Consider the following 27916-nt stretch of genomic DNA (forward strand, 5'->3'; position numbering starts at 1 on the left):
TAACTTTTTTATATACTAGATATATATATATATATATCTATAATACGTCAGTAAAATCCCATCTATTGAATTTTCAGCTTTTCCAGGTTTTAAAAAAGGTGGTTGCTAACAAGTGGCTACAAAACGTCATCACGCAGACTAGTCCGTCTTCACAGCCTCGTTGTGTTTGCACTCGCGCTTATGCCACCGCGGTGTGGTTTGTTATAGCCTAACGATAGCTTTTTACTTCTGCTGATTTGAATTCACGCTTCAAAAATCCTAAAAGTGCTGTTCATTTGAGAAGATTATCTCGCTGAACAAAACGTGTATCATGAACATGTGTTTGCCACAGTTCCTGCAATAATTCAAAATCCAATGCAAAAAAATTCCATCGGCTTTTTGTCGAGGGAACCAGTGCGACTTCTGGGGTTGGCCTCCAAAAATACGTCCGTCCCTTTCTTGTGAAATCGATATTTCAGGAGCACCTGAAGGGAATTTTCCCTAAATTCTGGTACAAACATACGCTTGGACTCAAAGATGAACTGACTAGAATTAGGTGGTCAAAGTTTTTTTCAAAGTTTTTTTTTCAAAGCAAGGCGGTCAGTTTCTTTCACTGAACGGTGTTCTGTGGAGCGTTAGATGTTACGTTTTGTCTCTAAAACACTGGAGATGGCAAATTAGTATTGAAGTATTTTTTTTATAATATATCAATATGATATATCATTGCCATGTAAAATATATGTTTCTGATTGGTTGGCAGGTGTATCTTAAAATTATGTTTCTATGACAACAGCAAACCCAGAAACGGAGGCAGTTGGAGCAAAAAGGCAAAATATAACTACGAAACTACGAAATAAATGACCAAAATACAACAGCGGAAGTGTGTTTAACTGCAGGTAACCATAGTAAAAGCACTATTTTAAGGTAATTCAGTGATGGAACTAATCCTGTCATGGTTTAAAGCCGCACTTCTGGTTTTACGGTCCTCAACGTTACTCTTTTAGTTTCTATCTCACGTTTCTCCTTTATGTCTCCGTTTCATGATGCAGCTGCTTTCAATCAAAAAAACTCTGACAAACTCACTCCACACTACCTGTGCAGCACCAAACAGGCGTTGGGAAACGCTCATGGCTGACTAGCTGATAAGCATAGTGGAGAATTTAGCCAGAAACGTCCCTCAGGAGTTGGCGAAGACCAAAAACAGAGCTGAAGGGAAAGTGAATGTTGGACTTCCATCGCGGACGATGAAAAGACGGCATCCATTTTCAGAAAGCGACGAGCTACGTGGACTCGCTGCTCGTGTGCTATGAGAAGCTGGGAACCAGTCGCGAATCCTTCATGAGCATCACAGAACTACTGGATCATTTAAACCTTCAGGCAGCGATCCAATAAGTAGAAATGTTGATCTCGTTTTAAGGCCGCTCAAGACAAAAACAAACATTTGTTGTCTGGCAGTCTCAGTTCTTGTTGAAGTATAATATTGTAACATGTTGTATGTATCTCCCCCCCCCGCAGCACCAAGGCAGTCAGCAGGTATCACTCTCCTTTCCTGGCGGAGCGCTACAAGAAGCTGCTGCAGCTCCGAGAGCAGCTGCTGCTGGACTGCCAGAGGGAGTGGACCAATTTTTTGGAGTATGACTGACACACACACACACACACACACACACACACGCACGCACAAACAGCTGATCATAAACTCAAATGGAAAAACTGCTAAAAACATGTCGGCCTCTGGTTCTGAGAGATGCCTGCTCGGCTCTCAGCTCTGCCCGTCTGTTTTGGTCGAGTGGACCGTCAGTGTCGTCTGCTCTGAACACAGTATGCACTTACCTTAATTTACACTTCAAAATCTCTTTCCTCTCTCTCTCCGCAGTCAGTTTGGGGAGCACTATCACACCATGAAAAGGGCTATTAGTCACCTAGCAACCATGGACTGTCTCTTTTCATTGGCTGAGGTGGCTAAACAAGGGGACTATTGCAGGTGATGTCCTCTCATGATAACCATAAATATTGGGGTGTGTGTGCGTGTGCGTGTGCGCGCGCCTTTTTGTGTGTGTGTGTGTGTGTGTGTGTGTGTGTGTGTGGGTGTCCTGTGTCGTGTCCTATAGTCTCAGACAGGCTGTATGTGGGAGTGTGCACCGGGCTCCGCAGCGTGCTCAGCCAAAACGCCAACATCTCTCCCACACACACACACACATACACACACACATACACATGCACACACACACACACCTTTACACTGTCCATTTTGTTGTTATAGCTTCACATCCATCCACGACTTCGTACCGCAGTCCCTGTTTTTTTGTAGCTCCTCTTTAAATCACTATCTTGTTTTGCCATTGCTCTCCTTAGGTCTCTACTTCTCTTGCGTGTAAATATGTTTTTTAAAGGAATAGTTTGACATTTACCCTGTGATGCTAGTTATGTCATCTCTCTAACTTGTTTATATTTGTTTTATTGCTTTTATTGTTTCTGTTTTTACCATGTAAAGTGCCTTTGAGTACCTTTTTTAAAGCGCTATACAAATAATATTTTGTTATTATTCTTATTATGATTATTAAGGGCAATACACGTTTGCTTTCTTGCCAAGAGCTGGACGAGAAGATCAATACCGCTCATGTCTGTACGCTAAACATGAAGCTACAGCCGGTTAGCTTAGCATAAAGACTGGGAGCAGGGGGCAAACGGCTGGCCTGGCTCTGTCTGAAGCTGTGAAGAGTAAAAAGAACATGTTGTAGTTTAACGAGGGGTCACAGTATGTGTCGGGCTATTTCTTGGCCCGGGAGTCGATAATGTTTCTCGTATGTTGCCAGGAAGTTACTGCGCCAGTCTTCTCATCTAACGCTCTGCAAAAAAAGTCAAAAAGCGGATTTCCCAAACTATTCCTTGATTAGGCCAATATTATTGTCCAATATATGTTTCACTGTTTATTCATTCTTTTTCTTTCTTAAATCAATAACATTTTGTTCTGTGTTTTAGTTTGAGTGATTGATTGATATAGTGTTTCATTTAAATGTATCAGTCAAATAGTTTTTTTTTATTGGATTTGCAATATTGGACTGTAAATAAACTGTAAATAAGAGAAACTTATAAACACATTGCACAATACTGGGGTGGGAGTCAGTTTCAGGGCCCATGGTGTCAGTTATAATGATAATGCCGTGAGTGTGTGTGTGTGTTTGTGTTGAATTGGTTGTGTATGTGCCCAACTTGCTGAGAGTATTCTCTGCGTCCAGGCCAGAGGTGTGTGAAGGTCAGCGTCAGATTATGATCCGGGACGGCAGACACCCTGCCATCGACTTACTGATGGGAGAGCACAACCAGTATGTGCCCAACCTCACTGAACTACAGGTACACACGCACACACACACACACACACACACACACACACACACACACACACACACACACACACACACACACACACACACACACACACACACACACACACACAGGCTCATTCAGAGTGCTTCGAACAACAAGTTGAGCCAAAACACACAATGTTTGCTCATTGAAGGCAGTTCTGAAACAAATGTGTAACAGCCCTCACACACATAAATACACACACGATGCACACTCATACGGACTTGCATGGCACCGCACACACACTTCCTCGCTCAGTGCTGGAGTGGGTGTAGGTTAATTTTGCAACAGAAGCACAAGCCAATAGGAAGACAAGCCAAGCTTTCAATCCACCCACCTCCTCAGCTGTGCAGGACAGCATGCAAATATCTTATTCTGTCTCTCTCATCGCCTTCTGTCTATGTCACTGTTATTCTCCTCTCCTCTCTCCTCCCTCTCCTCTCTCACAGGGCGATGGCAGGAGAACTATGATAATCACTGGTCCTAATATGGGGGGTAAGAGCTCCTACATCCGCCAGGTGGCCCTGATCTGTGTTATGGCTCAGATGGGCTCCTATGTCCCGGCCTCTGAGGCCCGCCTGGGCATGCTGGACGGCATTTATACCAGGTATGGACACAAATATAAATCTGTCTTTGGTGGTCTGATTTAAAGGTGCATAACACGGGATCGGGAGCATTTCGATTGCCTCTCAACGGCTCTCAACAAGGCGGCGCCTGAGCCGGCGGCTCATACCTAACGGTGCTAACAGCGCTAACCGTACAAACCGCTAACAGTGTTTCACCTTAAGGGGGAGCTGGAGGGTGGGTGCTACGCTTCCATGATGCCGCCGTCGTTATCAGCTGTAGCCGCCGTATGAGAGCGGTGCAGAGCGGTGCAGAGCGGTGCAGAGCGGTGCAGAGCGGCGGCCTTGAGTGAGCCAGCGGGGGGCGCTCATGTGCACTGAAAGTACGCACGGTCGGCCCAGCTATGTCAACAAAGCACAGAGAAGCTCTGATTACGACACACACTCCCCTGTATCGTTACATTCCAGATGCTCTGGATATCTTATATTGCTCCTTTAATGTTGCCACTTTACTAATGACCTACGAATGTTGCATCATTGATAAACGATTCAATGGATATGCAAGAAAGCCGAAGGTCTTCATCTGGACGTAAATAGTGAAAACAGATTGTTTACACCTGGTACCTTAAATGGACAACACACCAGAAATAGACATTATGAAACAACTAACACATACAGAGACTGACTGTCACAATGATATCAAAAGAAGTACAAAAAATGATACAAATCTTATAATGCAGTGCCATCAAACAATACAATTAAAAAGCGTGTATAATCTATTTCATTATTCAAACCTGTATATACTAAAGCATCAAATTAAAAAAAAGCCAATAGATTAAAAAAAAGAAGTAAATACGTCACTTTCAGTAGATCAGGATTCTCATTGGTGAGACAGCAGGTGTTGGCTCCGCCCACTAGATATAACCTGGTGAAGAGATATCGGATATGACTTTGTATTTGTTGTGTAAGTACACAAGTTATAATTAAATGTTTTTGTGGGCTTATTTTTTTCCATTCATTGATCAACTTATTGGACGACTCAACATTATTATTATTATTTAATATTATCTCAGGAGGGAGCAAAGGTATGTGAACATGTGAGATCTTTGACTGACTTCCTGACGCTGTCTTAATCTTGTTTGATGCTTTCAATAAAGATAATTTGGAAAAGATTTCCACTAGGATTTCCTCTGCAGCAGCTGTTTTAATTCGTCTCTCCGTTAAATAATGACATTAACAGCCACGTCTCAGTCCAGGAAGGAAACGCTGGTTAGCCCCACGGAGCACATGGTAAACGGTTTTCATTGGGACTACTTTCTTCCGAAGGAGTACTCTAAATCAAAACTGTTGAAAGCTACACGAATTAACTTCGAAAATATGTTTATTTTTTTTTGTAATGTGATGAACTGACACTTAACTGTGAATCCTCTAGCTTGTGAATTGGCTCCATGAAGCAGTGTGGATGCCACAGAAACGCAAGATGAATACAATCATTTGATGCAGCTGCACAGAAAAAGGCACCCAGTTTGCTTGTAGTCTCTTGATGACACCAATGTGTGTGTGTTTATTTTTCCTGGCAAGCACATTAAAGATGAGACATCCATAAATAATGACACATTCAAAACAGGTTCATAAGAACACATCAATGCATAAAAGCTCTCTTCTATATCTAGTCCTTAATGTAAAGGAGACAAAAGAAGCTAGAGTGTTTCTTGCTATTTATTGATGGACAAACACACTCAAGAAGTGATACCCGAGTGACTTTTTCTAGCTTTCGGCAGGAAGACAAGGATAGTGACCATGACAACACCGATGGAGCAAAACGCACCTTCATCGCTGCAGGTTATTTCATATTGGTCCAACTACACATGAGGACACAGGTGGAGACAAAAAAACCTCATTCACCTTGTTGTGTTTCACCTTCATCGTCTGTGACATGGTCCGGTTTATTTCTAGGACTGACACTCGTACTAATCTCTTCTAATTCCTCAGCACACGGGAGGAAGTGTGTGATGGGGGGGGGGGGGGGGGGGGGGGGGAATGGAAGAGTCAAGGCCTGCTCTATTGTTCCACCATGGTTCTGTACGATGCTGCTCTCTGTATCGTAGAAACCCTTAGACAATGAGGCTTTGTTGGAGAAGACCCCCCCCCCCCCCTCTCCGTGCTGATGATTATTCTCATTATGATGAGAGTAGCAGTAAGCTCTGCATGTCGTTTCCAGCCCCGACTACATATTAGTGTGGAACACAGGCCAATATGCTGTACGGTCTCCGTTATTCTGCCTCTGCTGCACTATGTGATTAGACCTAATGGCTTGCAGATGTGTGTAATTGTCTTTTTTGTTTTTCCTGGGTTTAAGCATGTTCTTATGTATTAACCCAGTGGGTGCCAGAGACCTGTCAGCACACCAACAGCGTGTGTGTGTGCGTTCGTACCTCTGTCCTTGAGAGAAGCAGTTGGCGCTTTTGGACTTCACATTAGCGTAATGAGGGGATTTTGGCTGGTTCTCACATATTTAAGGGTCTACTTTAGGGTCAGCGTTTGGGTTTATTAGAACGGGGCGGTTGGGTTGAGTGGACAGAACTAAGGAACTGATTATAAAACTTGGAGATTTATTAATAATAGTGCAGAACATGTATTCTGTAAATTGAAAACAAAAGCCAAAAAAACCAACCCCAAAATTATATTTAAAAAACATGTCAGTTCGCACAGAACTGTTAAGTGCTATTCAAAGTTCAATTTGTCAAATACAAATAAGCTTACAATATAAATGCATTAAAAAAAAAACGTATTCACTGTTTACTTTGAATGAAATGGCTGTAAGTCTGTAGCACCAGCATCTCTTAAAATACCATCAGCAAAAAAGAACGTGATCAGATGATGGGAGGCTCATTTGTTCTCCTCCTCCATGTTTCTTCTTCACTTTTTATTATCTCGAACATTTTCGAAGTTGTGCTTATCACAAAAAACATTTTATTTGCTTTGTAAACTAAGGTTATTGATGTCTTCTTCCTGCAGGAAAGGAAGTCATTCAGGAGCCCAGAGTCATAAAATCGGAGAGGTCCAGCTGGATGCGAACTGAGGACGTTGCTTATTATAGCCCTACAAAGGTGCCCCTACTGTTCTGCTTTAATAAAAGCACTAAAAGGATATTTCTTTGACAAGAATCCTTAAAAAAATAAACTTTCGAACTTGGAAAAATACTTTTAATTAGGGAGTAATTTGTGTCAGGTTTTGGTCCAACGTAGGGTCGGCGTGTTCTTCAGTCAGTGAAGGTCTACAAAAGTAAAGCAGTACAGGATGTTTGCACGTGTGGGTTGAAGATCAATATTCTCTTTTTCTCCGAAAAATAAAATAAAAAGCACCTTAAAGAGCAAATTAATGTCCACAGAAAAAACACACCCACGCGACGCCGGCTGTCCTCTCCTCACCACCTCTGCTACCGCTCCTCCGTTGTCCTTACCGTTTCTAATTGGACCGCTCGGGCCCCTCTCCACCACCGAGATCCTGAAGAGAATCGGTCGGGGTCGTAATCGCTCAATCAATTCCCGCTGCTGTGTCGAGCATAGTGGACGCAGCGCTGGGAATTGCTTCATCTTGTTTGTGTGTTTATGAGCGAGAGGGGAGACGGACGTGGAGTGAGAGCTTGTGAGTGGAATAAGCAGACTCTGTGGGGGGGGGGGGGGGGTAATGAGATGACGCGTAGGTGTCTAATGGGATATCCTGTCTGAACTGATCCAGATGATTGATTATCAATGAGGATAAAGGGAATTATCTGGAGATTGGTTTAAAGCAGCTTGCTGCCTCGCTGAGCCGTTTGATTTTCCTGCCCACCCCGCTGTGCAACAGCATTTGTTTGTTTTTTCACAAATATGCCATGCAGTGGTTTGAGCATAATTCTGTGTGTGTGTGTGTGTGTGTGTTCTGTTACAGACCTCAGCATAGTAAACCTGGTGTGTGTGTGTGGCTGACGGATGCAGGTATGCTGCGTGTGCGTGCGTGCGTGTGTGTGTGTGTGTGTGTGTGTGTTTTTTTATTGTCGGCATTGAGTCCTGAAGGTTATAGAGCACATTCTTCCATCCCTTCATGGTTGTTATGGAAACAGCCAGAGGAAGCAGAATGTAAAACAGCGTTTTTGAAAAGGACCTTTAATCGACCATGGACTCGTAGCAGTGACTATGCCGTGTTTTACTAAAGTCTTCCGCGAGCTCCCCTCCTCTCAGAAAATGCAGTGAGATTTTTTTTTTTTCTCTCTTTTCTTTTGGGGCCCAGAAATGTGTCTAATACCCAGAAAGACCTCACAAACTGTTGTGAGTGCGTCGGGGCCTACGGGTCGCCGTGTGACATCATCAGCGACAGCGGTGCGGAACACGCCGAGCGTGTGGAAGAACGTCGCATCCTAAATGGAGTTGTTATGGCGCCGCAGCATCAGAGTGCTTGTGTCATCTTGTAGGCGACATTTAAAAAGGAAAAAAATTTAAACTCACACAGGATCAGTGGAGCAACAAAGGCTGAAAAAAACAGACGTAAATATCAGAAAATAAACTTAACTGATTTTGCTGATCAATTAGCTTCAGCACACGGAGCACAACAAGAAAATGAAATTGTCAAATAAAACAAAAAAAAGTCAAGCTTTGAAGGCAAAATCCAACCATGAAACAATCAAAAACGGCTTTGCGTGATGTTCTTGGCTCATGTTATTACCTAATGTGTTTTTGGAAAATATCCAGCTCAGCCACCTTCTCTGTCTGTACTCAGTAAAATATAGGATGCAACAGGTTGAGAGGACGTGCGAAGCCTTAATTTCTTTAGGACACCAGTTGTCATTGAAGAGACCAGACTAAACTCCATTCACAGCTCCTCCATGTAACTTCTTTTCACTTTAGGGGCTTTGATTTTGTCTTGTTTTGCCAAAAAACAAGAGGATTTGATTGATTAGAGTAGAGTGATGTCATTAGGTAGAAATAGGTAAAATAACTGGGCAATCTGAGAGCAACAAATGAACCTTGAGTTCCAGAAATACACTTGAAATGTGGCTAATCATGTTTTCCGGAGAGGTGTGAGCCGGTGATGATGAATGACTCTATTTTCAGGATCGGTTTATTTGGCGGGAACGAGGACCTGGATGCAGAGCAGCGGGACACCCAGCTGGTGGAGTGTGTGTGTGTGTGTGTGTTGTTGCTGTACGTCCACTCATCAGTGGTGTGAAGGCCGCTCCATCTTTTCGTCTGATTCTCTCCGTCCTTCCTGCCGCGCAGTATAGATCTGATTGTCATAATTCCCCCTGAGCCTTAGCATACATGCCCTCGCACAAACTATAAATTGGCTAACGAAATGCAGCAGCATGTCCGCCACGCCCCTCTCTCCGATGTGGCGGGTGGCGTAACCGTGGTAACTGGTGTGCTGGGGGCTCCTGTCGGTGGTTCATTGATAACACGGCGCTATGTCGAAGGACGACCTAGGCGGGAAATAAAAAAGACAGATTTGGAGGTGAGAAAAAAGCTGACTGGCGGGGCATCTGTGATCCAGCTGGAGTCCCGGCTCCGTCTGTCAGCCCGTATCAGTGCTGTCAAACGGGCTGTGAGGCTTGTAAAGAATTCAGCGTCTTGCCATTGTGTATCTGTGATCGGTGATTATCTTTTGACGTGGGCTCGACGGTTGGCAACATCAATAGTGTTCTAGGTAGTCTCGTTGCACTTTTTGATCTTCTGTCACCGTAGCCTTTAAAGTCCAGCGACGGTGGAACATCATCAACAATACATCTGCTTGAAGTATTTGTCAATGCAGTCATTACATGCATTCTCGGCTGTGTAGTAAGTGTTGTTTCTCATCACACATTGGGCCTCACGCATGAATATGTTAGTGTTCCTGTATAAGCAGTTTGTAGCAGCAGATTAATGTCGATGGTTCTGGAGGGAAGCGTCCGCATCATTTTGTTCACGTTAGTCCAGCTTCCCCTTCTGGAGCAAAAATAAAACCAAAACTGGCCCAAAAAAACACATCAAGGTTTTAGTTTCAATGAATGTTACATAAAATAACATTTGGAAGTCTGCGTCCGTTGTGTTTGTGACTAAATGGATGCATAGCGAATAAACGATTGATGGTGCTGCAAGATTATTTTTGAATGATTTGTTGGGGCATGCGAGTGTCGCAGAATCATTTTTAATTTACTGTTTTTTTTAAAAATATTTTTTGAATCTGCGATGCTTCAGGCTGAATGAGGATAAATCCTGATTAATTGGAAAATTAAAACCTGGAGGAATTTCACAAATTGCTGGATGTTAAACCCAATTAACCTCTGAAGAGAAGACACATTTGTAAGCAGAGTTTCACAAGTCGTGGAAACAATGTTGAGAATTGAACGTGGCCCCCTTCAATAGAGCGTAATGTTGAGGCCTGGAGGTCAGACTGTGACACGTATGACACACGAGAGAACGACCCCGTCAGCCGCGCCCTGCAGCTGCAGGTCGACTTCCTTCTTGTTCTTCTGCTTGGTTTAGAAAAAGGAACCTCGCGGTGTTCTAGTTTCTTCCTCTCACTCTGTTCGCACCCTTCCCTTTTCCATCTCACCTTTTCTTTTCTCGGCGTGTGATAGTTGTGGAAGGAGAAGAGGAGGAGCAGGTTCACCGAGTTTGTGTTTTTTGAGTTTGTGGAAGAACAACAGAATTATCTCAATCATCTTTGGGATCAAATAATTAATCCAAACGACAGGTGGCATTTTTATAATCGAGGCGTTGACATGAATTCTGAAAACAAATTATTCTCAAATCAAAATAATTAGATGATTCTGGCCTTCTAGTACTCTGTTTTAGTATTTACAATAATGTTTTTGCTTCATGACCACAAACTTTCAATCTAACCCTGAAAACAGACAACACAATCAGTCTGACACCCCATCTCAAAAACTGAAATGATGGTGCATAACTCTCTCTCACCCTTTTCACTTTTTTCCTTTGTGTGATCATCAGGATGGGGGCTTCGGACAACATTTACAAAGGCCGCAGTACGTTCATGGAAGAGCTCACCGAAGCCTCGGAGATCATTTTTCGCGCAACCGAACGTTCATTAGTCATCCTCGATGAACTGGGACGGGGAACGAGCACCCACGATGGGATCGCCATCGCCTATGCCACCCTGGAGTACTTCATCAGAGATGTAAGTGTGTGTGTGTGTGTGTGTGTGTGTGTGTTTGTGTTTGTGAAAGGACACTCTGTACTGCTGACATGGGGAGAAAAAACTACTTAAAGAGGGAAGAAATAGAGAGGAGAAACAAGAGGGAAGGCACTGATGGGACTATTGAGTAACAATTAGTGTGAAATACCTAATAACGTGAAATACACCCTGTTGTCAAACGCACACATATTCGTCTTGTTGCTGGACCTTGAAACCAGCCCAAATTAACCATCAAGCTAATGGCTTAAAGAGGCGTGTGTATGTGCGCTCATGCACGTGTGCGTACGAGCTTGTGCGCTCTGCGGACTGCCGTGATGGTTTGTTTGGCAGAGAGGAAGACGAGGCTCCAGAGGGGTTTCGGCAGCAGAGCAGCTCTCGAATTGTGGACAATCTTGATCTATAATGTTAATAATCTGTTGGAGTGCAGAGAGAGAGAGAGAGAGAGAGAGAGAGAGAGAGAGAGAGAGAGAGAGAGAGAGAGAGAGAGAGAGAGAGAGAGAGAGAGAGAGAGAGAGAGAGAGAGAGAGAGAGAGAGAGAGAGAGAGAGAGAGAGAGAGAGAGAGAGAGAGAGAGAGCGCCCTAGTGTCAAGGTGTTCAAGACGTATGTTGTGCTGCGGCATGCCTCATTTGAAACTCATGAAACACCCACATAATCGAGGCTGATGACAGGTTGTCCAATGTCCAGACATGTGGGGCTCTCCAGCTGCGAGTGCTTTGAATCGGTGTTCCTCCGTGTGTGTGTGTTCGTGTTCGTTCGTTCTGCTGGGATTATGTGTACTGGCACAGTCAGGAGCCCCATTCGGTGTTGCACAATGTTGCGTATCTCCATTTTGACACAACAGACCAGTGGTACCCTGAGAGAACGGGAGGGGAGGGTGGTGTTTATCGGGGTTATCGATACCATTAGACATTGGCGAGTCAATCGTTGTCCCCTTATAGAGAATTGACAGTACTTTGTGTTGAACAAACAATGAATGCCATGAGCACAGAACACCCATTATTACAGTTTGACATGGGGTTGCATGTTTGAGGTTGTGTGCCATCAATTAGGACACAGTGTTCATTTTCTTAGCTATTTACACTTCTCTTTTTTTCCACTTTTTTAATTTTTCTGTGAGGTCACTTTTCATGTCAATTGACATGCAGTGTGTCCCGCAGTGACAGCGGAAGCCACTAAAACCACTGCCGCTTTTGTGACTTAACAGCCAAATATGAACAATGCAATTTTAAAGATTAGACAAATACAAGTTTTAATTATTGGATTCTGGAAGCGCTCGCTTCACCCGGAGGAAATCCTGCATATTGGTGCCGTCAGGGCTGTCGCTTCTCTCGGGCGAAAGGATTTATCAACTCAGATGGTCCACGCTGACCTTAGGGAGCACAACATGTGATCTCACACTTGAGGAACTCTGTTTGTGAGCTACAAAAAAGACATTGATTTTATATTCGCGGCCTCCTGGCGGTTGTGAAAGCATGAGCCAGAGGGTGCAGCCCAGTGACGGATACCATTGATGGGTTTCTGGAGTTTTACCATTAAAGTATACTTACTCCACTGCTGCCTTCTGGATGAGCTTACAAGCTGCATCCAATCTGTGAGAGCTGGTATTTGTTTATTTTCTGTTTTCCAAGGCCTCAGTCAAAAAGGCTCCAAACTGCCCTGAGTTACCCCTGTTCAAATGTAGATGAATAAACATTTATCTTTGAAAAGCTCCTTCCAATTTTCATGTGTAGCCAGTTCCACATTAATCTTCGTTATGTAATCCTGCTGGAAAACGTAGAATGAAAATGTGTAAGTAGCAGCTAATGCATCAGGCAGCTGCTGCTGGCAGGAGCAGGAAGCTCTCTAACTACCTGTTGTATAACAGCATTGATTCGTCAGAAAAGCCTTGCTATTAAAGGAAAGACAAACAAAAGAAGTTATGCTGCACCGAGGCCTCCTCGGTACAGGCCGACCTGCTCAGTCATTCTCCTCTTCCTCCTACTCGTCCTCCTCTCCTTCCTCCTCGCCAGACTCGGCTGTTGGCGTCAAGAGTCAGACTGCTCCTCCTTTGGCTCGGTTGTCATGGTGACGAACCTTTCCCTGCCCCCCCCCCCCGGCACTCACCTGAGAGGTAGTTGATAATGTAGATTGGTTTCATAACACCACTCGATAAAAGAGACAGCCTTGACGCAGGAAGAGAAAAAGAAACAGAAAAATCAGGAAGAGCGAGGACCACAAAAAAAAAACTAAAAACTTCTGCCAGAGGTTTACCGGGTTTTCCGGTGAAATCACGACCGGCACACGACTCGGCTTCTAGCCGTGACCTCACGCTGTCCTCTTCTTTAGCCATTACTCACTCTCAGACTCACTCAGACTCTCACTTTTATTCACGCCAACAGCAGGTCCTGTGTTTAGTTTCACACTCGTCACTGAACATCGCTCTCCACTCGCACCATGACTCAGGCTCGCATGCGACTGCATAATCATTGTAATACTGCGCTGTAAAACAAACAGGCAGAATCAGTCCCAGCTTTACACTTGGACTCACAGGAGAACTAGAACTCACTAGAACTCACTTTTGGCTGCACACTAATGGGTACATTTGCATCGCTCCACGTGGGCGTAAATGGTCTGATGTGCTCACGCTGATGCACAAAGCTCCCGCGAAGACCCGGGTGTGCTCCACTGACTCTGCACTGCTCTCTTTCTGCTCTGTACTCGAATGCGGCAGACGGAGGAGAATGCCAGTCAGTCTTTTCTCTCAACTCACTGTGACGGCATTTCCTTTGTCTTTTGTTCGAGCTATGGGCAAGAACATGAATACGGCATCAAACCGCTATTTGCTTTACACGCGAGAGACAGTGGAGGAATATCTACCTGAGCAGGGAATGAAGTCGCTCTCCCTCTGTGTGTGTGTTTGTACTGCTATTAGCCCAGTTAGCTGATAGCTCTCTCCATGTTGAGAGCTGTGTGGAGGCCATCCCTCATTCATAGATATGCTCTGAGGAGATCAGGGGAATTGAAACTCAAGGAGAACAGAAGGGAGAGGGGGAAGAAAGACAGAAAGAAACGTAAGATGTATCAGAAGCACGTATATCATTTCTGTCTTTTATAGTAGATCATCAGTGTGTTTTCTTGCTAGATTCGCTGGTGGTACGCGGAGAAAATGGACCAAAAGCCTTTGTTTTTTTTCTGCCAATCCCCGTCCACGTAGTTACATAATGTTGGATGTGCATGTTCAGCTGAAGCCCTGCAAAGGACCGTGTCTGATGGTGTGACATCACTTTGGCCGCGCGAAGACGGATTCTAAAAGGCATCTCAAAATCCTAGAGGCAAAAAAATGATTGTATTGCTCATAACTCGCGTCCACACTACAGCCATAAGCTTTGATAGGTAGATGGTAATTCTTGTTAAGTGGTCGCTAGGCAAAACTTAAACATAGGTTTGGTCTAAGAACTCAAATGCCTTGAGACATTTTGATGTCACAGACTGGAACTCCATCTATTAGACAAGATTAGTGTTGTTGTTGGTTCATTACTCCTTTGTTCGTTTACATTATGTGGCAATTGTCATATTCCTTTTATTCTGTGTTCTTGTTGTGACTGCAGTTATTGGTAAATAAACTTTTCCGATGTGATATTGCTTCTAATAGAACTCAACGTTGGGGTCTGACAAACCCAAATTGAGTGATTTGTATGGGGCTGCTAGTAATGATTATTTTATCCATTAATCTGTTTATTTTTTTGCAAGAATTATTGATTAATCCTTTGGTCTAAGACGATGTAAAATAGTAAAACATGACCATTAGAATTTCCCAGATTCCAGATGTCTCGCTGCTTATAGTGTTAACCAAGAGTTAACAGCCCAGAGATACTGAATTACAATCATATCAAACCCTAAAAGCAGCAAATCCTCACACTTTGAGAAGCTAAAAGTAGAAAATGTTCATCATATTCTGCGAACAATAATTTAAATCAAAATTTAAAAATCAACTATTGGTTTCAGCTCCTTGCTTTGTGATTCTGATATGAATAAAGAGAAGTTAGTCAGAAGTCTAAACAATAGTTCTCTTAATGCTGGCATGGACACGGGCACAGCTTGCCTGCTTTCTTCTCAGAACTTAATTTCTAACACTGACTGTTGTGTGACTGAAAAAGTGCATGTTCTCTAAATCAAATAGTTAAATCTGTTCGGTGTCCTTTTTCCCACTTGTTGAATAACAAACAGAGAAGAGCATCCTGTTCCCACTAATAAATAAATTTGCCAAATTTGCCAATCCAATAAAACTCAAAATTCTACTCCAAACTCCGCTGATCGAGATCTCCATGAAGGCAAAAACTGACTGACCAACAAAAAACGACGTTGCAATATATACATGTTTTTTTTTATCATCTTATACCAGTTATCAAAAATGAGCAAACTAGGTGGAGGAGTGCATCATTATTTATACATATTTTTTAATAATCAAATTAAAACAAATTGTAAATTTAAGCAGTTTTCGCTTCTCTTGCTACTTCGGTTTCCAACTCTGCCCTGTGAAATAGATTACTGTGCTGCATCAACTGACCATGAAACTTTCTTGATTATACTTAATTAATGTGGCCTCAACATATAAAACGTTGTATATGTCCATGTTTGCTATTCTTACAGCTAACAAGGGATGCTTACCATTTAAAATAATCTTCTTTACTTGGTCTACTTGCCTTAACATATTTTAATTGGCCAACTATTCTAGCGATCATAGTAATCATTTTACCATGTATAACTGATATCACTTGAGGCAATTTATCAGATTTACCACACTTTCCTCTGGAGCCACAGAAGAAGAACTTATATACGGTACATAACGAGTAGCACTCCCCAAGACCTGCAAACAGAACGTAATGTGTGAAATGTGTAGAGTTCCCCTTTAAAGGTGCCGTGTGTAGAATTTTGCGTCATCTAGCGATGTGGTTGCAGATATCAACCAACTGAAACGTCTCCTTTGTGCCAAGCGTGGAGCTTCACATTTCAGACATACAGTAAATGGATGCAAAATAAATGTTTCTCATTCACCCTTACTGGTCAGAAAAAGCACAAATGCTGCACCACGACCAGCAGATTATTTCATGTGGGGACATAATTGGACAAGTGACATTCGTTTCTAAAAAGCCAGTGTATAATTTTCCCCTCTGAAAGCGCCCTTAAGTGCTGGTCTATGTCGGCATCCTGAACAGTCAGTCCTACAAACAAGAGACACAGTATCATCTAAAGGGAAGGCCATCACCTACGCACCTGTCACTGACCCTGGCTCAGATCACTTAGGCCAGGGAGAGAACGAGATTGACTCGCAGCCAAAGTCAAAGGTCTGGTGACACACACACACACACACACACACGCATACGCAGCATCTCAGCAAGAGCCTTTTGTTAGTTGTGAGGCGAGAGAACAGAGGGTGTTGACTTGAGTCGGAATTGGATTTGTGTCTAATTGGATAGAGAGAAGGAACAAGGCAGAGAGACGACAATAGTGGTGTTGACCCCTCCAGCCTTTTTCCTTGAGATCAGATCACCGGGTGGAAAGCACACTTACATGCGCACAAACACTGGCGTCTTTGACAACGCATCTCTACAGGTGTACAGTGAAACTGACACCAATTTGAGACGTATTACAGGAGAGGAGGAGGTGGACGAGGTGACACAATACAGGGAAAGTGTTATCCGGGGGCATGTGGCCGATCGGCAGTCATGTCTGTCAGACATGCTGTTTTTATTTGAACCTGCATGTCAAGTGAGCCGAACACACAGCCTGTCCCATCTGGACATGCCTCCTAAATGTCTGAGCGCTCCAAGAATCTGTTTATAAACATGCAGCAAATTTCAGTCTACATTAGGAGTGGATATTTATAGATGTTTCTGCTTTTTCAAATCCCAGATTACCACTATTCCTAATCAGAGAGTCAGAGGAATGTTCCCCACATCCCCTCCTCCTTTATCCTTTTCTAACTATCTCAATCTTATGTTTTCGTCTATATCATAATCATCTTGGAGAATTGGGAAATTTAAAATCACACACACCATTAAACCTGGATCATATCTCAACAGACAATCACTAGGCCTTCAGTAACGTTTATTCTAGGGCTCCAGCTAGTTTTTTTCCCCCCAATCAATTAAAGTAACTTCACACATTTTTAAATTAACATCGGATCAAATGACGAGGTGTTGCTTGTATAGACAAACCGGCAGAGAATTATCAATTGACCCTTCAGTTCCCCACCAGCCTACGGAGACGTTTAATGTCTTTCAGCTCATTGTTTGGTTATTCTGGCCTGCAGAGTTAGTGTTTAGGGTCAGTCTCACACAATCGGCAACCTCCGGTTCTGAGAAGTGAAGCCAATATGGAAGTGTCTTGAACTTGCAATCTTCCTAATAGCCAGCAGGGGCCGACTCTACTTGTTTCAAAAAGAAGTCTGTTCGTATAGAAGTCTATGAGGAAATGACTCTACTTCTCACTTGATTTATTACCTCAGTAAACATTGTAAACATGAGTTTATGTTCTCAGTCTCTAGTTTCAAGTCTTCTTCAATACTAATAATACATTTAGTAAATTATGGTTGATTTAGAGTCAGAGAGACCATAAAACAGGGTTTGTTTTAGGGAGGGGCTACCTTGTGATTGACAGGTCGTTATAACGGTGTTGTCCGGTCCTAAAGTTTACAACGTTAACCCTTTCACAGTGTGTTATCAGTTCATGAAAGTTAATTGTAACATTTTAGTTGGCTAAAAATGTCTTTTTTAGCTTGTTCTTAACTCCACCCTCTCAAACTCAAGGCTTCAAACAGCAGTCCACAAACCAATAAGTGAGGTCAAGGTGACTACGTCTACTTCCTCTGTACAGTCTATGGTTTCACAGCTCTCATCAGCGTTGTTTCATACTAAAGCAGTCAGATGTTTTCCGATAAACCAACTGCAACGACAAGACGAAAGAAAAATTCAGGTTTATTTAATTGAACTGGAAAGAATGTTTTTAAACTGCTTATTCACCCAAACCAACTCTATAGATATGGATGTGCAAGATCATAGATTCTGGTTCCAGCTGATTGTTTTTACATAATTCAAACAATTATTTGATCATCAAAATTGCCCCTGATGAATTTTCTGGTTGCTGACTAAACGATTAATTGATTAATTGTTTCAGCACTGACATCAGATTGTCAAGCTCTGCAGAACACGGCTGTCACCTCGCCCAGGGAGGTCTGGTAATGAGCTGCCATTAGCGCCTAATCAGCACATTATCAAGGAAGCACGCTCTGCTTTTTTTTTTACCTTTCGGTGTAGGTGGACAGGAATGATTGAAGTAGCTTATGTGTGCGTGTGTTTGTATGTGCGGCCATAAAAGTGTGCAGGTCCGTGTGTCTTTATGGCATGTGGGAGTCACCATGCACGCCACTTTCAGAGGGAGGTATTTCTAGTGACGCGTGACCTTTCTAAGACCGAGCGGGTAGCGCGACGATCCCGGAGCCAGCCGTAAAACTCGGGCCCGTTTCAACACGAGAGCTCACACACTCTTTGCTATCGATACTGTCATCATCTGACATAGTGATTATTGATACTAACGTTGAAATATTTCATCCAGCTTCATTTTATCAATACTGTATGTATGCGTTTGCACTGGTGGGTAATATCCACCAAGCTCAGCACACTGCAGGGTACGGAGGCGGTTAGGTAACTCTGGGCCAAAGTACGGTAGCTGTAGATGCTCTTTGTTTTTCCAGATACAACTTTTGCTTAGTTGTGGTAACACAGACGGTGTTACATAATGCAACATTTGTTATGATGCCTACCATTTGGTATATGTGTCACTTTATCTCCTTTGTCTTTCTGTTCTTTTTTTCCGCCTACTTCTCTTTTGTATAAGGCTGAAGAAATAGTAAAATAAATAATATAATTATTATTTACAGAGATGTAACCGTACATTCAGTTAACTGGTGAGTGGAAAGTGATGAATACATAATAATTATATTGTTGTTGTACTTTTTTATATTTGAATGGCTTTGCAGATTTTTCTTTTTTCTCATGGCATAACAGTGTCTGTCTCTTGGTTGGTCCGCCTTTTGAAGTATCTCTTAGTAAAGTATCCACTTATTGGAGGGATGGCCATGATGTTTTGAACACGCATTCATGGGCCCCAGGGGATGTATCCCATTGACTTTGCTGACTTTTCCTCCAGTGCCACCAGCAGGTCAAAGTTTCCACTTATCCACTGAAATATCACAGTGGTCGCCATGATTAATATAAATCCACATATACTTATGATCCCTCGTAACAGACTGCATGCTCATGTTGCATAATAATTTTGTGCAGCAGAATTTTGTTTTTCATTATCTCCTGCCCTAGTTATTATCTGGCGGCCCCTAATGCTGTGTTCACACAAAACGTGGCACGAATTATTCGCGTGAGTAGCTTACATACACAGACGGAGATGAGACTGGAGTGACACGAATTAGCGATGGCAAAAAAAAAAAAAAAGCCCCAAATGCGTGAGTTGAAATTTTTCAACTTCGGTGAAAAAATGGAGTGACGCTGCGGCGCGATAGCCTATCAGTGTTGAGATGTTTCTCCTGTCATCACTGACGTCCTGCCGTTGTTAAATCAGGAAACAAATACTGTAGCTGTCTGTGTTCACCCAGAGCTCTACGATACCTGATATCAATAGAGACCGGACCAAACTGTGTGTGTGTGTGTGTGTGTGTGTGTGTGTGTGTGTGTGTGTGTGTGTGTGTGTGTGTGTGTGTGTGTGTGTGTGTGTGTGTGTGTGTGTGTGTGTGTGTGTGTGTGTGTGTGTGTGTGTGTGTGTGTGTGTGTGTGTGTGTGTGTGTAAACCATATGGTACAAACAATGAAAAAGAAGCTGCCGTATTTACGTCTATATGATGTTATGTTGAGTGTTTATGGAGCTGCTACAATGTTAGCATAGCCTAGCACCGATCGATCCGAGCTCCATTCAGAAAACAAGTATTTTAAAAGTTATTTGTTTGTCTTCTTGTAGAAAGAACTAACAAAACATGAATTCAGACTTTTTTCAAATCGGCATCATTACGTAGTTATTTCGGAGTCCCTTTTTGTCGATTTATTGAAGTTAAATCACAGCCAAATCAGCTTATTTTGTGTTCATACAGCTGTAGTAAACAGCCGCCGTGTGGCTTGCTAGACACAGTGAATACAGCTCGATGAAACCCACGGAGCTCCTCCGGATGATGTTATGAACCCAGACAAGATGGCGTTTAGTTTCCCGTGATATCTGGGACTTCCACAACAAGTACTAAGCAGAAATATAGGTTATTTTTTCCATGGTTGATGGAGGCTTTCAAGGCGATAAGCCACACCCCCTCTCAGGCACGTCCAGCGCGATTCACGCGAATGAACACAAATGGTCCCCGGCGAGTCCGGCGGCACGAATGAATTAGTGTGAACACAGTCATCTCATGACCCCTTGTTGGGATCCCCGACCCCAGGTTGAAAACCACTGACTTGTGTCAAGACATTTCCGTTAGTCCGAGTGGCATAGATCAATCCTGTTAAAGCAGGCGTTGGTTGAATGGAGATAAACAGTCGTGTGGAGAGCAAAAGAGCTGGAACGCATTGACCGAAATGGTTACTGGTAACCTACCATCTGATAACCAGTAAGCTTTTGATTGGTTTAAAATTTGCTTGTAAACTAGCCACTTGTGAAACAATCTGGTCGAACACGTCGTCTCTCAGCTCTATCTCCAGTCTCGCAATGAGCAGCGCATACAAAAGGAAAGTCTTGGCCCAGATATCCGCCGGCAACACCGGAACCACAGAAATGTAGCCCCTTGCCCCCAGAGGCTCATCCGTCGTCACTAGCATGGCTTTAGATTGTTAGGTTTGTTTATTTTGTGTTAATGACTTCACCTTGTTTCATCGCTGCGTTTTTATGGGACCTTGGCTCATTGATTTTCATACGTGATCATTATTCAATCAACGGGACCTCTCTGACTCCTTGTTGATGAAATGCAATAAGCATCCGGGTGTGTTCAACAGATGAATATGACAAGTACAACGGCAGTGCCTTAACGTTTACTGCAGTTTTGATATGATTTTCTTGCCTGCATTTTGTGCACTCTGCGATCAGATCTATTTTTTTCACAGGCACTCTGCAAAGCTGGTGAGTAGGTGGGAAGGTGGTAGATCTATTGTCAGTAAAAAACCAAACATAGCAGGTGGAGGGTCACCACAAGTGATGTTACTGTACAGCCTGTACTTACTTTTACCCATCAGAGAGACGTCTTCGACTGTCGGAGACAACAGAAGTGACGAGTTTCTCTGGCAGGCTGCTATAGAGCAGTGACTGCTTCCTATACCCGCGCTAGATATTTTCTCACCAATGTCCACACAATGTACAGATCGTATTTACACCTGGCTGACCTGCAGTTTTCCTGATCCTTAACATCTAGAAAAGCCTAGCACACAGTCTCTGGCAGATTTTTCGACCTGGCATCAAAATGTTAACACTTCTTTCTCCTCCTTCCTCTTCTTAGGTGAAAGCCCTCACCCTGTTTGTGACCCATTACCCTCCTCTGTGTGAGCTGGAGCGGGTGTATCCTGAACATGTGTCAAACTACCACATGGCTTTCCTACTCAATGAACCTGACATCGCCGCTGACACTGACGGTATGTCTGTGTGCGCATATGAAAATGCTTTTTTGGGGTTTGATTGTTGCCTTGCTGGTCAATCTAGAACAATCTTACTTTGGCAATTTGTAAATCATTGTCTCTTGGCAGTTGGAGATTTTAATGTGTGTGTGTGTGTGTGTGTGTGTGTGTGTGTCTGTCTGTCTGTCTGTATATATGCTGACAGATGGAGAGGTTCAGCCAGAGTTCATCACTTTCCTCTACCAGTTAACTGAAGGAGCTGCAGGGCGGAGCTACGGCCTGAATGTCGCCCGATTGGCTGACATCCCAGACCACATACTACACACCGCTGCACGCAAAGCCAGAGAGCTGGAGAGCATGGTCAACGCCAGGAGGTACGGTGAACACACATGTTACCCCGTGACCATTTCTTAAAGGGGCACGTAACCAATTTTACAGACAAAGATCAGATTGCTAGTCCTGGGCAGCACAACTCAGCCTGTGAGAAACATTTGTACGATATATTCTGTGGCTCTCCAGAACTTATAACATAAAGCCTGCGTTACAAACTGGAGTTGTGAAAGATGTGGGCGTTTACCTGGCAGGGAGGGCCCAAGTGTGGGCATACAGTCTGAAAACAGCGCTGCGTTAAAACAACACAAAGGGGGCTGTGTTGTTAAGTTTGTTTAAGCCCCAACACTCAAATGAACTTGATTTTATTCTTGCGCTTACGCGTCTGAACCAGATAATGAACCAATATTCCCTGAAAATCAGACTAGGTACAGATAACTGAAGCAGCTCAGACCGAGGAGGAGAGACAGACCTGTTGTTATGATAGGATGTTTTCTGCTACGTAATTCCTCGACTGCTACAGAACATTGGCCTCTTTTATTCTGAGACATGCAAAACCTGCTTAGTTTACTTCAACAATGTTTTGATGTTGACTTCATTTCAGATGTGTTCAGAGGCTTAAAGGGATGCAGCTATAACCACCTCTTGACTGTCAGTTCACCACCAAATAGCAAAAGAAAAGGCTCAGAAAGGTGCAGTGTGCACTGCCAATATCTACTTTCATTTAGCTGTGTTCACGGTGCAATGTTCCTCCAGCAGAATGTTTTAATTGTTTTGATTTTAAATTAATGTTCGTAATTTGTTGTAATGAATATAAATGTGCTGGTATTGCTAATTAAAACCAAATTGAGTACATTTTGTCAAACGTTTGTCATATATATTCTTCCAATTGGGTCCAAATCATGTTTTCCCTTGGCTAAATGAATTTTCCAAGCATTAAGAGGAATGCACGAGCGCACACTAATAGGGAACGCAAGAGAAAATCTATATTTTTAAAATGCTGACGTAGACAAGGTTTTTCTATTAGATTGAATCACATGCTGCCAGGCACAGGTGTCCCGCTTACGATTGAGTTAGGAAGCTGAATACGACAAATTCTCCGTCCCGTCAAAGCGTCAGCGTATTGCACTTTCTCCAAATCTTCATCGTCTTCCATCTCTGTAAATTCGTACACCGCATCTCCTCGCTCTGTAACAGACAGCCTGCTGGGAGTTGAGTGCTGCTTAAGCCTCTTCCTAAGTAATCCTCACCATATGAAATATCTGTCAGCACGCAGGCATGCACACACACACACACACACACACACACACACACACACACACACACACACACACACACACACACACACACACACACACACACACACACACACACACACACACACACACACACACAAACAAACACACAGTCATACCTCTCTGTCAATGTAATCCTTCCTATATGAAATGTTTGTCTTTTGTTGGAGGGAGGCCATGCTGAGCACACAATAATCGCACACAGAGGAATTGAGCTGCTGGTCGGAGGTTAAGAACAGGGATTTCATTGTGCCCCCACACGAGGATTAAACAACATTTCTGTGTCTTTATCTCCAGGAAGAAGAAGAAACTTCTCTCAGATCTTTTGAGCATCTCGGACAGATCGTCCCTCACGGAGTGGCTGCAGTCAAACTCTTGACATCGCCGCAACAGTAGTCAACGCCATGGAGAGGAGAGAACCCAGCCATCAGTGGAAGAAGAACATACAAGGCAGAAGTAAAAACTTGTTCCAGAGAGGACTCTGATCACTGATTGGAGTAGAGTGGTTGTTGCTGCTCTCTTTGCTAGTGTGTGTGAAAAGGATTTAACTCAGGTTTTGGCTCTCACCATCGTCTGTACTGTAACCTAATTGTCAGAATATCAATTAATAGCAGCTGATCTAGATTTCACCTATACCAGGCTATATGTGGCATAAGTGTGTTTGGTTATTAAATGATGAAAAGAAAAGACAAACCTGCTGTCCTTTGACCTTAAAAGAGAACTCCACGGATGGAACATTTAGCACGTCTATAGTATAAAGAAATCGATGCATTCTTTACTCTGCGCATCCTTCTTCATGTCACTATGTGGATACCTACATTACCCACAATGCAAATAGGCTGCTGACAATTTGGTTGGTGATTTGGGTGTTATGCTAGTAGCGGCTCTCTTTAAGTCTCCAGCCTGTAAAGATCACATCTTTCTGCACAGTTCCTGTTTTTATTATTTTTATTTCCAAACTTGGTTTTCAGCCCTGACCGACGTTGCCTCAAGCGATCACATAAGGTGTTTTTTTCAGCTCCCTCTGGTGGCTCAAATGGTTTTATACAACGCTTTTCACATATAAAGCCGTACTCTCCTTTAAATGAACACATTTTTTTTGGTCAGGCAACAAGCCTGAAGGAAACAGATTGTGACATGAAGAGGCTTTAAATTGTCGACCTCGGGTTTTGTGAAAAGGTTGAATATTATATTAATCTTTTTTTTTTCCTTGTATGTTCTCTTTGATGCAATGTTATTAATGATGCAGAAACAAATCACAACATTTGCCACTGATAAAATCTGCATTACATCTAGCTCTCTCACTCCCTCTCAAAGACACACGCACACAACCAACTCATGCTCCGCCTTTAATTCCGCCAATTCCGAGAGAGAGACTCAGAGAGAGAGAGACTCAGAGAGACTCAGAGAGACTCAGAGAGAGAGAGAGAGAGAGAGAGAGAGAGAGAGAGAGACTGTCGAAGCCGATTACACTTTATCCGGTCTGTGATTCTGTCACTTGAGGGTTCTCTCCTTTGTGAACGACACGCCTCTCGCTTTGTTTGTTTGTTTATAGTAGCGTGTAATTTTTTTTTGGTCGAGCAGCATGGATCTATTTTAGTGCTTGTGGGACTCGGACGTCTTCACTATGAGTTACTCTGCAGAAGCGCTCCCGTCAGCGGGGCAACTTTTTGGTGCGCCGTGGCGCCGCTAAGCCGCGCGTCTCTCGGTGGGGAAAGTTCACACGCAACCCCCCGCCCCCCCCTCCCCCGGGCGAACATAGACTCGCGGTGAAAGCTTCGCTCGTCCCACTCTTCCCCCCCCTCCTCTCGTCCAAACCGTGCAGCAAAACATGCAGAAGAGCGTCCGCTACAACGAAGGGCACGCGCTGTTTCTGTCGGCGGTCGCGCGTAAAGAGGGGACCAAGCGCGGCTACCTGAGCAAGAAGACGGCGGAGAACAGCCGGTGGCACGAGAAGTTCTTCGCCCTCTACCAGAATATACTGTTCTACTCCGAGAACGAGCAGAGCGCGAGACCTGCTGGGATTTACCTGTTGGAAGGATGCACCTGCGAGCGCTCACCGGCGCCCAAGATGTCCACCACTGGGAAGGAAGCGCTGGAGAAGCAGGTGAGAGTTTTAAAAGAGTGGGGGGATGAATGCTCCCATCTAATCTGAACTAAACTAAACTTCCCCAAAATCTGCCCGAAGCATTATACATATTTATGCATAACATCATTATGGTGCAGCCACTGATTGTATAGTAATATGACAAATCATTTTGCTCTATATTGAGATAAATATCAAGCTAATATGTTGTGTTCTTCATTCAACCCATGGTTTCCACAGAGGTTTTGTACTGACTTTCGCTTTTTTGTTCAACTTTTTCAAAATCCCCATAATGAAGTTCAAATTGTCATTGCGCTCAAACTGACGTCAACAAGAAAGAAGAAAAAAAAGAGCAAGTGGCTCGTGCAGCATCAGACTGAAGTGGCTGCAGCAGTTCAGCCTCTTGTTTCAGCAAGTCCTGCTGTGTCGACTCAAGTGCATCATCCCCCGAGCAGCAGCAGGGGGATTCAGACACGCAGGCTGGTACGAGAGTTCGATTTCCCACAGTATATGTCTTTCCAATTAAAAAATAAATAAATAATGATATTACATCAGGTCCTTTCACATTCATTTATTTCTCTCTTTTACTCTTTTGGCTAGTTGTGTTCTCTCTCTGAGGTCATGAAATCTGCTACGAGTGTAAACCTGATAGTCTTTTCATCACAAACGTAGTCGAGTTATTCTGAACTCCACCTTATGTGGATCAATCAGAGAAGGTCGACACTTCCTCTTAGTTCAAATTCATTTAGAGTCTGACAGTGAGAAGCAACTGGTTCTTTTCAGGCGTTTAACCTCATGCAAGCTTTAAAATTGAAAACACATTTTCATTCTACACCATATATACTTATCACATGCATATTTAATATTTTCTGATTCAGCACTGCGATGAATCTACATCTTTACATTCAATGAAATATTAATTCCCAGGATGCCATGTTTTTATGGCTGTAACATTACGTCGACTATACTCATGTCTGGTGCTTCATTTAGTTACTGCAGTGTGGCATATTTAGTGTCCTTAAATCTTGTGATCTGAATTGCTATTTAAAGTAAAGCTCTGTTGGTTTAAGTAGTGCATGTTTGTGCAACTCTGAATTGTAATAATAGACCCACTGCTGAATCCTGCAGTGCTGAAAAAGGTCAGAGCTCCTTGACTTTAAAGCAGCGTGAATATGTTTTTGGGCGAATCTGTCGGTGCATGCGCTCCTGGAAGTTGCCTCGGCATTGTTGCACCAACGGGGAGGTCTTGTTGCTAGGAAACATTTGAATTACCCTTTGCACACGCATTTCATTGAGAAAACATGCAATGGTCACAAGATCACTCCCGTCAATCAAAGAACAGATCTTTGCTATAGTAAAAAAAAAAAAAACAACCACATCTCTACTTCGTGAAAGTAATCACAGAGAAAACAGAATCCTTTCTGTGTCTGATCCCAGTTTTCAGGTGGCCTCAGGGAATGTGTGCATGTGTGTGCACAGGCATCATGCGTGTGAGTTTGTGGGGGGGGGGGGGGGGGGGGGGGTTCACACTGGAAAGAGCGTTGATTTTTAACAAGTATTGGAGAGATACTAAGTGCATGCACAATTAGGACAGAAATAACCACAAATCATCATCACTCGGAAAATATCCATCCCCACCAAACCCCTCCTGCTCACACAGTAGATGTCTCTTTAAATGTACAGTATGTGTGAAGACTATTCATTCCAGATGTATGCAGATGGAGAAAAGGCTCTAGGAGAGCCAGAAGAAGTGTGGTTTCAATCAAGTCATTAGTGAAGCAATAGGGGGCGTGTCTTTATCTCGATTATTGAGTTGTTATTATCAATGATGAAAGGAGGATCAATCTCTCTTTATGAGGGCAACATTACATGTGGTTAATACCACTAACACATCGGTACTGATGTAAAACCTGTCTCTTCTGATGTTTCCTCGAGCTTGGCAATTTCCTTTTCGCTCGCGCCGACTGTCTCGCTCGCTCCCAATCTGTCTCACTCTCGCACTACAGCTGTGATGTTTAATTAGGGTTATTAACAATCTGCCCTCAGCTGAAACCTTGTCTGCTGCAATCTAACTGTTTAACTACGTAGCCATGCAAACAGGACGCCAGAAACCAACGTGAACGCTGACATTTTTAAGTGTGTGTGTGTGTGTGCGTGTGTGCGTGCTCTCGTGTGTTTCTAGATGATCAAGGCTCGATCAATGAGAATTTCATTCTGATCCTGCAGGTTTTTCTTCCTCGTGCGAGGCTGTGGTGTAGGATAAAGTGAGAGAAGGCCTCCCATCTTTCCATCAGTTGCTCTTGCTCGCACTCTCTTTCTGTACAGTAGAGTGAGTCTGCCAGCAACCTGCAGTATCACACCCCCACAGTGAGCCACAATCCAACCACGCAAATAACACACATCTACTCTCTCTCTCTCTCTCTCTCTCGTACTCTCAGATAGACACAAACCCTTCAAATAACTATGGAGAGCAGTCGCACTGGTCTCAATAGT

General features: G+C 43.3%; 2 protein-coding genes across 2 annotated transcripts in view; both read left to right on the forward strand.

Moving 5' to 3' along the window:
• msh3 (mutS homolog 3 (E. coli)) overlaps window positions 1-24032 on the forward strand; it is a 40748-nt gene extending 16716 nt beyond the window's left edge. Inside the window, exons 17-24 of the mRNA XM_079162016.1 lie at window positions 1495-1611; window positions 1853-1960; window positions 3216-3330; window positions 3792-3949; window positions 10874-11060; window positions 21598-21730; window positions 21918-22086; window positions 23635-24032. Of these exons, the coding sequence (XP_079018142.1) occupies window positions 1495-1611; window positions 1853-1960; window positions 3216-3330; window positions 3792-3949; window positions 10874-11060; window positions 21598-21730; window positions 21918-22086; window positions 23635-23716 (1069 nt within the window). The 3' untranslated portion in view covers window positions 23717-24032. The remainder of the gene's footprint in view (window positions 1-1494; window positions 1612-1852; window positions 1961-3215; window positions 3331-3791; window positions 3950-10873; window positions 11061-21597; window positions 21731-21917; window positions 22087-23634) is intronic.
• A 1136-nt stretch (window positions 24033-25168) lies between these two features.
• Window positions 25169-27916, forward strand: part of rasgrf2b (Ras protein-specific guanine nucleotide-releasing factor 2b) — a gene marked incomplete at both ends in the record, with an annotated part of 38683 nt that continues 35935 nt past the window's right edge. The window contains one exon of the mRNA XM_079161653.1: window positions 25169-25444. Within this exon, the coding sequence (XP_079017779.1) occupies window positions 25169-25444 (276 nt within the window). The remainder of the gene's footprint in view (window positions 25445-27916) is intronic.

This window comes from Pholis gunnellus (genome assembly GCF_910591455.1).
Source record: "Pholis gunnellus genome assembly, chromosome: 6".
NCBI lineage: Eukaryota > Metazoa > Chordata > Actinopteri > Perciformes > Pholidae > Pholis > Pholis gunnellus.